Source organism: Podarcis melisellensis, assembly GCF_964234715.1.
Source record: "Podarcis melisellensis genome assembly, chromosome: 9".
NCBI classification, from domain to species: Eukaryota; Metazoa; Chordata; class Lepidosauria; order Squamata; family Lacertidae; genus Podarcis; species Podarcis melisellensis.
Window position 1 is genome coordinate 31,080,347 of NC_138541.1, and position 12,642 is coordinate 31,092,988.

Sequence of the window (12,642 nt, forward strand, 5' to 3'; positions counted from 1 at the left end):
GTAATGAATTATTCTGGAAGCTATAAGCACACTGAAATCTTTTTACAGGATATACACAAGAGAAACAAACGCTAAGAGCGGTATCTGTAGATCCCTTATGACCATATCCTGGCACAGCACCAAAGTGTTCCATGTGAACAGCAGGAATTTTCTGAGGAATTTAATAGTTCTTGCTGTGCAATAAAGAAACTGACAAGCTGAAGACAAGTGGCTGCTGCTGTGAAAAATTCTGCAAAGAGGACGTTAGAAACACATCCTATAGCCATAAGACACAATTTAAGTTTCTTGTGGAAAATAGTGGGAGGAATTCAATGTTGTGAAGAAATGCAGTATCTTCCCAGAGATGTCTCTCATTGTTCTTGGTCTGTCCTTTAGGGATGTCTCTATTTCAAAAAATGAGACCCTTTCCCCTTCCCTTGCCAGATCTGATCTTTCATCAAGGCAATACTGGGCTCTTAGGGCCTCCAAAAACCAGGCTCTCTGTTGTTGCTGGAGGGACAAGAATGGGAAAAAAGACTGATTCCTACAGAAAAAGAAAGTACACTGCACCTAAAATTCAGCATGGAATTGTTACTTGAAAATTTGGAGGCCTGGGGTACTTTGAGAGGAAGGGCGGGATACAACTTTAATAATAAATAAATGTCACTAAGTTAACATACATCAAGTACTCCAGGTCCCCTAGGTAAACCTCTGACACACATATATTTTTGTTATGAAAGAAAAGAGTAAACAGTTGTGTATGAGAAGTATTATAGATATGTGACCAGGGTTAGAAATACACTAATAATATCCATATAATATTTTGCTTGCACTTAAGTATTTCTAAATAATAAGCTTGGTGGTTGAAAATGATACTAGCAATAGGAATGCTCACTCTGAAAATGCATCTGGCAGCATGAAATCAGGGTAGGAAGAGACATTGATAGCAAAAAGAGGAGAGGAGTGTTCAGATTGTAATCCTATACACACTTACTTGAGAGCAAGTTTGATTAAAGTAAGTAGATCTAAGTCGGCTGCTAGGCACCGGTTGAGGCATTAAGCCTGCCTGCTCCTGCCCCATGAGGAGGGCCAGGTGACATCCACCACAGCTGGGATGACTAGCATGAAGGGCCTGGCTAATGTCCAGAGTCACCACCATGTTCCCCTCATAGGCACGGTGCAGCTGGTGGTCCAGTTGCACCCCATCTGGACAGGGATAGTTATCTAACTTCTGTTATCTATGCTCTTGTAACCTCTAGGTTAGATTACTGCAATGCATTATACACAGGGCTGCCTCTGAAGATGGTTTGGAAGCTTCAGCTGGTGCAGAATTCAGCGGCCAGATTGCTCATCAGGACAAGACATATATACAACGCTTATACTGGCCTGACCGCATTGGCTGCCAATTAGTTTCCAGACTCAATGCAAAGTGCTGGTTTTGACCCATAAAGCCTTAAAAGGCTCAGGACTGCAGTACCTCAAGGACTGCTTCTCCCCATATGAACCAACCTGGACCCTGCGCTCAAAATCTGAGCGACATGGTGACTTCCCACTTGTGGAATGCTCTCCCCAGGGAGGCTCGCCTGGCACCCTCGTTACGTATCTTTTTACACCACATTTCTCTTATGCCGGGCCTCTGGCTGATTAAACAATCTATGGCCTTTTAAACTGTGGAGGGGTTACTGTTTTTGTTTGCTACTATGTTATGTATTTTTGTGTCTATATATTGTAAACTGCCCTGTGATTTTTGGATGAAGGACAGTATAGAAATCTAAAAATAAATAAACAACAACAAAAAAACACGCCACTCAGTGCATCGACCTTTCATTTTCCTTGGTAACTTGTTCAAGTTTTAGTCGCAATTCCCTCATCTGCACCTAAAAAAAGCAATAAATAACAGTAAGCATTCATTTTTGAAAAGGTGTCACAAAACTGTTAGATTAGACACACTAAAATTAAATCTCACACACACCATGTAGATACACAAACATCAGTGACAAAACGGAATATAAAATACTTTTTGCTAGTTCAGCTACAGGAAAAAAAGAATTATAACATTTTATAACTTAGAACAAAAACTGTTTTTAGTATTGACAATATTATTCATAATGGGTATTCAATGACAGACATGCTCAAATTTATTCACTATTCAACTGGTCTATTCCGAGTAGATTTCAACTGCACATGCTACTATGTCTTAAAATTTGATCTTAATAAGCTTGTGTGAAGAGCAACAGAAAAACATTTGCACACTAGTGTGTATGATTCATACCTGACAGTACCTCAGCTGTTCATTCATTTCCTTCAGATGTCCATCATAATCAACAGCTAGAGGAGACAGTCTAACGTGGAAGTAAGAATATACAAAATAAAGACATTGGTAACACTGACTGAGCATTCAGTTAATTTAAAGGAGGTGATCTGTGGCTTGATACACAACACAATCCTTCCCATTTCCTCAGCAAAGTGCTGTCAATAGAGGGGGATGAATCACACTGAGCCTTGTTTGGTGTAAAGAAAAATCTATTTTCATAAAGGGATGGCCTGCCTTTCAGTGGAAGCTCTACTGCATCCAAAATGGTAACCTTAGAAAAATTTATATCCAGTGAAAATTCCATGCAACATTCACACAAGTGTGCAAATAGATATGGGAAGAGTGAAAGGACTGGTCTACTGCCTATTCAAGAGCTTGGATACTCAGACTTGCTATGGTTTCCCACATTGTAATTCCTAAGGCATGAGACACTTGTGGTATTTTGACCCTGTTTAAGAGCCATGGGTTCTCCAAACACAGCTAATGGCATCACTACCATCAAGGAAAGCCAATTAACCTCAAGTTGCACAGCATGCTCCTAAACATGTTTATTCATGAGTATATTTCACCAAGTTCAACTGGACTTGCTTCTTGATATTGTGGGGATAACCAGCATGCTTAAGTCACAAATGGGTTAATACCATATGCTATCCTGCCAGGTTTAGCTAGAGGAAGCTAACCTTGGAAGGAAGCTAATGAAGCCTTCTGTTGTACCCCAGTCAATCAGAGAAGCGCAAAGCCACTCTTGAGCTTCAAACCATTAGTTTAGGACTTTCACCACAATAACTAAGCCATGTTTTACTGCTTCTGCAACTTTTCTGACAGATTTATTGAAAAGCACATGAACCTGACATTTGGAGGGTTTGTAAGTAATTTTTTAACTTACCAAACATGTGGCCTTTTCCTATGCTGGGGGAAGAGGGGAACTTTGGAAGGAATTCACAAGGACATATTTTAAAGGTCTAACAGCCTATATTTCCATGCTTTACTTTGCTGCATCTTTTGTGACTTTAAATCTCTGCTGGGCTTCTCTCACCAAAGAGTACTTGCCCCAAACCTGGATCCTGGCATCCAATAATTCTCTCATTTCTATATACCATTTTTTCCTCTTTTGAACCAGTGCTAAAATGGGTCAGCACCAAATATTAATGAGGCATAACACAGTGTTGTTGTTTTTTTAAAAAGGTAAAGCACCATAGAGCACTATCAGTATACACAGAGACTTCCTTTCAAATACAGATCAAGCTGTGAAAGAAAAAAATACATTATTGTTTCCTTTTTTAGTCTATATTTCCAAGCTTTAAAATAACATTTAAAAAGTGGCTGACAGAAAACAAACCAAATAATCAAACCACACTTGAAACACGGTAGTACTTTAAATTTAATTATAACATAAAAAAACCTTTACCTTCGATTCATCAGTTCAGGCTCCATTTCATTGTTACCTCCTAAGGAATTCTTCTGAAATGAAACTATTTCCTTTTAATACTGTTACATATTACCACATATATTTAAAAAGTGAAGCATATTTAATTTTCTAAAATCTTCATGTTTTGGCCTATCCATTCCATATGCACTGATGTTTAATTCCATATTCTGCTTTTACATTAAAATGTTATGTGTCATTTCAGTTCTTCTGGAGATAAACACAATCTTTTTCCACAGCAGAAAGAAAGTCTCCATCTAAAATGACTAGTAGTGTTCCAAATGATGATTCACATACCACCTTATGATTAGAAACTAGAACAGGGTGAAGTGTTATCATCTAAGCCCATGTAAACATATTAGTTTCTATAGTATTACAAATCTGTAGCACACCACTCACTATAAGTGAGAGCCAGCCTCTTGTTGTACTATGAATTTGTTTTATTTTAGAAAAACTGTGGATTAGCAATTATAAAGTTATAACCTGGAAGCATCAGTAAAGCTTTTAAATTTGTAGTAGCATCTGATCAATATATGGTTATTAAAAGGTCTTACTTTTCAGTATTTCCCCAGTCAACCTCAAAACAATTACAAAAAGGCCTTTTAGATTTTAGAAATATGATATAATATGCATTATAATACACACATGTATATACACACTCACTACTTCACAAGGCAAAATACCATCTCAAGGCAGTTCATAAATAAAGTCATACAGCAATTTTGTATTACGTAAAATATTTATAAGGTACCTTTATGAATAAAAGTCATTAAAGGAGGCTTGCACAATAACAGAGAAACTACAATTCAGAGATCATGACAAGGTATGGTTTGGTCCAACTAAGACAATAAGGAAGGAATCAGGGTGGTTGAGGGGGATAAAAGGCTAAGAGAAGCAAGTGTATGAATCCAAAGCCCATTCATGTCTATTGTATGGATTCTGTTATTTTAATCCACAATTCTGCAGATATGTATTTATGGGCAATATTCTAAAAATTAGTACTGTATAAAACAGTGGTTTTCAACCAGTGTGGCACGGCACCCTGGGGTGCCTTTAATGATGGTCAGGGGTGCTGTGGGCAACCCTAGCCTCCATCCCTCATTCCTTCCCTCCCTCCTTGGATGCCCTCTCGCATCTCTGCCTCCAAGTGTCTTGAATGGCTGTTCGTTGCAGCATGTCTGGTTACATGCTATGCAGGCAAATAGTGCCTTTGGGGCTGGCCAGGGGGGTGCTGGGTGCCAGAAGTTAAGGCAGCCTCAGAGTAAGCAAGCAACCAAGCGGGCAATAGAGCCCAGACAACCAGTTTGTCAAACCTTGTTGTTGGGAACGGGCAGACAAGCGAGAGGCCAGGCAGGCAGGTACCTTTTTTGTGCTTGCTGTGTGCAATGCCTGCCTGGGAGCTGAGTGCCTGAAGAGCCTTTCCACCATGCAGGCCCGGCAGCACCCACTGCTGCCTCCCAAGGTAAGGTGCTGGCCTCATTCAACTTTGGCCAGTCTCAGTTGGGTCACTAAGGTTGGGAGCATCCTCTTCCCAGACTCCTGTGGGGCACTGTGAGGAAGCATCTCTTTTTGGGGCAAGGGGTGGCAGCTCAGAGACGAGGAGAGACAGCATTGGTTGCCCATAGGACTCCCAAGGCGAGGGGAGAGGAAAGGAGGCTGAATGAACACTCCACAAGGGAGTATGTTCGAAAACGGGTGAGAGGCTGCCAGTTCTGCAGGCAAGGGATGACATAACTGGGCTCCTGAGCCCCACAGGGGTGCCGCAGAAAGAAGGTAGTTGGTCAAGGGAGCCGTGTGCTCAAAGGTTGAAAACTTCTGGTATAAAAAGTTCCTAAATAAAAAGAACTGGGTAGCTTCTAACTGCAAACAAAATTTTAAGCTCCTCCATGTTATAGTGTCAGTAATATATGCAATAATATATGAAAACTTGGATTTGTAGAGAGGTCTAAAAAATAGTAACCTTTACAACATCTTTCTACAGTGCATCATTTGGGTGGCTTACTGCAATGTAAACACCAGGAAATAAATTTACCTGTTCAAAGGCAGTTCTTGTTAGATTCTCTGTCTGAAGTTGCTGGGGCACATCATTTAGCCTTTGATCTGAAACAAATGAATCCCTTAATTTGCAGGACTGATAGTTTACGTTATGAAATTCAACTAGAAATATTCTCTCCTAACACATTTGCTTCCAGACCTTATGAAGACAACATTTATTTTGACAACATATAACTTAAGATGCAATATAGTTTATAGATCACAGTTTTAATCACTTTTCACTGTGAATTCCCTTTTCTTTATTATTATAAAAGAATGCACCTTTTCAAAAAACCTTTGGACAGGAATTCAACAAAGAAAAGTTTATTGCAATCCATACATACTTATTTGAGAGTAAGTTTTATAAAACACAGTGGACCACTTCCAACTAATAATGCATTGGCTTGCACGGTAAGTAGTTTTGTTCACCAAATTTTATTTACCAACATGTTTGTTGAATTCCACCACCCAAAATATAAGAAGATAGTTAAACATTATTTGGAGTCACCTTATTCATCTTTGCTACCAATTTACCTAAAATAAGAGTTCACTTGACAGATTTCAAATTGGTTGGACTTTTCTTAAACTGGGGTTCTACTGATTATCTTGGAAGTAGATTTTGATGTATGTTGACTCTTGTACATTATCCTTCATGCGACATTAATTTAGTCATTTAAATAACAATATTTTTAAATGTTTAATTTATTTTAATAATAATAATAATAATAATAATAATAATAATAATAATAATAATAATAATTTATTTATTTATACCCCGCCCATCTGGCTGGGCCTTCCCAGCCACTCTGGGCGGCTTCCATAAAAACCAAAAATACAATAAAATATCACACCTTAAAAACTTCCCTGAACAGGGCTGCCTTAAGATGTCTTCTGAATGTCAGGTAGTTGTTTATCGCTTTGACATCTGCTGGAAGGGTGTTCCACAGGGTGGGCGCCACTACCGAGAAGGCCCTCTGCCTGGTTCCCTGTAGTTTTGCTTCTCGCAATCAGGGAACCGCCAGAAGGCCCTCGGCGCTGGACCTCAGCGTCCGGGCAGAATGATGGGGGTGGAGACGCTCCTTCAGGTATACTGGACCGAGGCCGTTTAGGGCTTTAAAGGTCAGCACCAACACTTTGAATTGTGCTCAGAAACATACTGGGAGCCAATGTAGGTCTTTCAAGACCGGTGTTATATGGTCTCGGCGGCCGCTCCCAGTCACCAGTCTAGCTGCCGCATTCTGGATTAGTTGTAGTTTCCGAGTCACCTTCAAAGGTAGCCCCATGTAGAGTGCATTGTAGTAGTCCAAGCGGGAGATAACCAGAGCATGCACCACTCTGGCGAGACAGTCCGCAGGGTCTCAGCCTACGTACCAGATGGAGCTGGTAAACAGCTGCCCTGGACACAGATTTGATCTGTGCCTCCATGGACAGCTGTGAGTCCAAAATGACTCCCAGGCTAAGCACCTGGTCCTTCAGGGGCACAGTTACCCCATTCAACAGTACTTCTGTCTTGTCAGGATTCCACCTCAATCTGTTAGCCGCCATCCATCCTCCAACCGCCTCCAGACACTCACACAGGACCTTCACTGCCCTCACTGGTTCTGATTTAAAAGAGAGGTAGAGCTGATGAACACCCAGCCCAAACCTCCTGATGATCTCTCCTAGCGGCTGCATGTAAATGTTGAAAAGCATGGGGGAGAGGACAGAACCCTGAGGCACCCCACAAGTGAGAGCCCAGGGGTCTGAACACTCATCCCCCACCACCACTTTCTGAACACAGCCCAGGAGGAAGGAGCGGAACCACTGTAGGACAGTGCCCCCAGCTCCCAGCCCCTCAAGACGGTCCAGAAGGAGGTTATGGTCGATGATCCAGCAGAACTAGATCCAGCAGAACTAGGAAACAGCTCTCACCTTTGTCCCTAGCCCGCCGGAGATCATCAACCAGTGCGACCAAGGCAGTTTCAGTCCCATGATGAGGCCTGAATCCCGACTGGAAGGGATCCAAATGGTCCGCTTCTTCCAGGCGTGCCTGGAGTTGTTCGGCAACCGCTCGCTCTATCACCTTGCCCAAGAATGGAAGATTTGAGACTGGGCGATAGTTGGCCATTGTGGCCGCATCTAAAGATGTTTTTTTAAGAAGCGGTTTAAATAACCGCCTCTTTCAGTGGGTCTGGGAAGGCTCCCTCACGGAGGGAAGCATTCACCACCCCACGAAGCCCATTGCCCAGTCCTTCCCGGCTAGCTTTTATAAGCCAGGATGGGCAAGGATCCAGGAGACAGGTGGTTGGTTTCACTCGTCCAAGCAGCCTGTCCACATCCTCGGAGGTAACAGATTGGAATTGATCTCAGGACTCCCCTGAGTGAGTGCCTGAGGGCCCTGCTCCTTCCTGCCACTTACCATCTGGCCTGGGGCGGGGCCTGAAGCCTCACAAGGACTGCGTGCTGCTTGCTGCCTGCTGCCCAGGAGGACTCCCCTGAGTGAGTGCTTGAGGGCCCTGCTCTTGCCACTTACCATCTGGCCTGGGGCGGGGCCTGAAGCCTCATAAGGCATGTCTAAATGTTTAATTTATTAATTAAATGTATGCTCTTTTCTTGTTAGACTGGTGCCTTCTAAGTCATTTATAAAACATATAAAACTTTTAAAGAGGGCAGTTTTAACAGTTTTTCAAAAGGCTATACTTCCAGCAGTGCCACTTGGGGAAGGGTGCCCTAGAACCCAGGGGTTACTCTAGGAAACCCATCAATTTAGGCTTCTGATACAGGTGGGAGGCAGAGCAGAGACTCTCCAGATGATCTTAACAAGCAGGCCAGATCTCATCAAGTTCTACCCTAGGCCAATGCATTTATGGCTCTCAAGGTCATTATCTGCACCAACATATTGGAAGAAAATGGAGATTGAGTAATACTGAATAACATTCTCAGAATTACTGACAGCAGTATTCTTGACTGGCTGCAGCATCCAAACATGCTCTGGAAGCAGCTCCACACTGAAGGGATTTCAATAATTCAACAATGATGTAGCCAAAGCATGTGCAGCAGTGACAAGAACTGTCTTATTCTGGGAAGACTGCATTTGCTGCACTAGCTGAAGCTGAGTAAAAGCACATCTGGCAACAGCAGTATCCAAACCCTTAAGGAGCAATACTGGCTCCAGAAGTATTCCCAAAATCTGAATATTATCATTCTCCTGCCCTAGTTAGCTCTCACTTAAGAGTGTAATTGATATGTCACTGAGATGAGAGTTATCATTTTGGGGAACATTTTGTCAGGTATTTGTCAATTCAGAATTACAGTAAAACTGTATTCATTTATTTACTGCCTCTCCCAAACATGCCAGGGAGGGTTACATAAAAATATAAAATATATGGAACCTAACATTACAGTAAAAGTAGATGCTCCTTTGGGTCTGAAAACTGTATCTTTCTAGATTTGCCAAGTTGAAAATTTTAAAGGAATGTCTGGGGCAAGAGTTATTGCAGGGGAAGAAGTTAAAGTGATGTAGTAATGGATGGCAGTGGAAAAAAACAGTTTTTCATTTATTGTAACCCATTCATCGGCAGTACTGAGTTGATTAGGCATGCTTTGGAATTGCAAAACACTAGTAGGCAACTATATTAAGAAGCTGCAGTAGACCAAGAATAAATGTGTTTTCATATGTTAACACCTGGCTCCCAGTGGTGGCTATTAATATTTTCTGAGCATGTTAGATAAATGAAATTTAAACAGAACAGAAGTATCACAGCTTTTTCAATATGTAACAAGAGCACCTTTGAAACTCCCTGAAAACAAATGCTTAGTGTTTCACTTTGTGATGCTAATATTCCAGCACCAATTTGATTAAGCTGTCATATGCAGCGTATTCACCAGATCTACAGTGCTAGTCTTTATGAAACAGCCACTGTGTTTGCTCTATAAAAGGAGGAATGTTTATCTTGATGTTGAAGTAACATTTTGCCTCTTTTCATATTTCTGTTTTATATACATTATTACCGTTTCATTTGATGGAAATGAACATGAACTTGAAAGGGTGAAAGATTTACAAAGCATAAGAAAAATGTAATGGAAATTATCACAATCCCATGCATGTTACTAGAAGGGGGGGTTGTCCAATGAAACTCAATGTTGGAAGAGTCTGAACAGAAAGTACTTCACTCAGCACAGAGTTAAACCATGGAACTCACTCCCACAAGATGTAAAAGCAGACACTAACTTTGATAGTTTTAAAACAGGATTAGAGAATTTTATGGAGAATAAGGCTATAGCTACGATGGATATGTTCTACCTCCACAGTTTGAGACAGTATGTTCTGTATGGGGATGGGATGACAAGTTGGGAAAATGCTATTGCACCCAAGTCCTTCTTGAAGGTTTCCAATAGGAATTTCGTTGGCCACTGCGAGAACAGGACACTGGACCAGTCAGACCTCTGTTCTGCTCTAGAAGGGCTCCTCTTATGTTAAGTCCCCAAGTTCAATGGGACTTAACTACAGTAGTGAGTTTATGATTGCATTCTTACTTATTGAGGGTAGTGCTTTTGCTGCATAGGTACCATAGTTGCCTTTGACTGGACTTAACCATCCAGGGGTCCTTTACCTTACCTTTACCTATAGGTACAATAGCAGGATAATAATGAATAGGAATAATTAACTGGATGCGCACAAGTTTTATCAGATTCACTAGTATTAGGTCTATGCAAGAAAGACCTTGAGTACAGCTTCAATATACAACACTGGAAGTCAAATCCTGGCTAGGGAGCACTGCAGTTTAACAGAGTGGAGGCGTCAGTGCTGCATCAGTAGCCCTGCTGCTCACACTAGCCTAGGCAGAAGGTGATAGGTGGAAGGCATAAGGTAAGCAAAGTGCTGGTCCAACCTAGCGCTGGTGTAGTGATCAGGCCCATTACCATCAAGCGGCAGCAATGGGACCATCTTGGGAGCCAATAAAACCCAGGCTAGCTAAGGCCCTCCTCAGAACACTCCATTTTAAAGTTTTCTACCTGCCTGCCTGCTCAACAGGTGAAATAGGGGGTTCTAATGACTGTGCTCCATGAGCAGTGGCCAGCAAGTCTGGACAGACAAATATTTTTGCCCAATCCAAACCCTCAAGTGGTGCAAAGGAGTTTGGATTACAGCCTAAGTTAGACAGATAGATCCTCTTAAAGGACATTGAGTTCACAAAGCACTTTCCAACCATTGATAAAAATAATTACAATCAAATAGAAGATACAACTTAAAATTAAATACATCACCCCCGCTGAGGGAAATTCAACCAGAAAGACAAACATAACAAATAACTCAGGAAAAGCTAAGTGAAACATATTTAGAGTTCATTGAAAAACAACCAAATAGGAGCCTGACAAAGATGTCTGAGAAGGAAATTCCACAGATGTGGGGCACCACATAAAATTGTCAGTCTCTGGTGGCTAGTGGTATTTCCTCAAGGACCATAAACCTGACTCTGAGGCTGATCTTAAGACATTGGCAGGTTTGTGACAGTAGGCAATACTTCAGATAACCTAGTCCAAAACAATGTAGGCCTTAAAGAGCAAAACCAGCACCTTAAACTAAGCCCAGAAACAAAATGGTAAGCAATGCAAGTGGTACAGGGTTGGTATAATTTGAGTTGTATAACTCCTGCTAGCAAACAAATAACTGGAGTTTCCAAACTGTCTTTATAGACAGCCCTATGTAGACACTATTACAATTGTCTAATTTGGACAGAATACATGTTAAAATAACAGACACCAGGTCTGCTCTCTCCAGATAGGAGTACAAAGAATACCAGCAAAAGCTAACAGACACTTGTGGTCTTTGATGTTATCTGCACCTTCATATAGAGCAACAGGTCCAGAAGAACACCTAAGCTGTTATTGGCCCCCACTTTTTTTATATAAAAAGAAAACTTCTGTTTAAGCTTTTCAATGAAATACATCAACTAACAGTATAGATCTGGATGAACTCATATGCAGAACTTACTTTGAACTCTTGGAAAATCAGTTGCTCCTTCCATATTTTAACCTGGAAGGTTGCACAATAAGGTTTCTGACCAAATGAACTCCCTCTCATCAAGGTAAATACAAAACCTGTAAAAGTCAGATAAATGTAAGCAGCAAAACCTACAGTAATGTACTTCCATTCATTTCTAACTTTAGTTTCTAACTGAATTCTCCTCAGAATCTACAAGTGTCCTATTTACAGAAAGATAGGGCATGTGGAAATAATTCTGAAAGAAAAATGCTCTATCAAACCAGTGGCGTAGTGTGGGGGGTGCAGGGGGGGCCGGCCGCAGCTGGTGCAACATCTGGGGGTTAGGGGGCACAAATTCACGGGTTAGGGGGCGCAAATCCACGGGTTAGGGGGTGCAAATCCACGGGTTAGGGGGCGCAAATTACTTGCCTTGCCCCGGGTGCTGACAACCCACGCTACACCACTGTATCAAACATCATAATGGAAACTCACTTTTCAAAGCTATAGTCCCATGCATGGGTGCAGCGGGCGGGGGGGGGGGCAGCTGCCCCCCCCCCCAAATGAATAAAAATGTATAGCAAACTGAGGTTCTGCCTTCCCTAACAAAATGCCTTCCTTCCCTCACAAAATTCTTGGCTATGCCCATGGTCCCATGGAGATCAAATATAAAACTCCCCCAGCCTACAGGAGCTCATCAGTGTACCATTATAAAGTTTAAAAAGATAAAAATAAGAACAGTCCTTCAGCGCATCCTTTTTATTGCATGTTCATGATTATTTGTGTCCATGATGCAATCAGAACGGTCATACACCGTCCTTCACTCAACACTATTCACACACAAAAATCCACAACCATTTGTCCCTGCAAAAGTTTTGGGGTTGTCCTACTGCTTCATTTCCAACCGGTACATAAGTTGTATAGAAA

At 41.6% G+C, this 12,642-nt stretch overlaps 1 protein-coding gene across 4 annotated transcripts in view; it reads right to left on the bottom strand.

The window, feature by feature from the left end:
• The window catches only part of SCLT1 (sodium channel and clathrin linker 1), a 41,114-nt gene that overhangs the window by 27,728 nt on the left and 744 nt on the right, over positions 1-12,642 (bottom strand). For 3 of the 4 annotated variants that reach the window (XM_081926049.1, XM_081926050.1, XM_081926048.1), the window contains exons 2-6: positions 11,728-11,834; positions 5,752-5,819; positions 3,702-3,754; positions 2,252-2,321; positions 1,801-1,856 (exon numbers count right to left, since the gene is read on the bottom strand). In XM_081926049.1, coding sequence (XP_081782175.1) covers positions 1,801-1,856; positions 2,252-2,321; positions 3,702-3,754; positions 5,752-5,819; positions 11,728-11,761 — 281 coding nt within the window. In that variant the 5' untranslated portion in view covers positions 11,762-11,834. The remainder of the gene's footprint in view (positions 1-1,800; positions 1,857-2,251; positions 2,322-3,701; positions 3,755-5,751; positions 5,820-11,727; positions 11,835-12,642) is intronic. The other variant, XM_081926051.1, reaches the window with a different exon arrangement.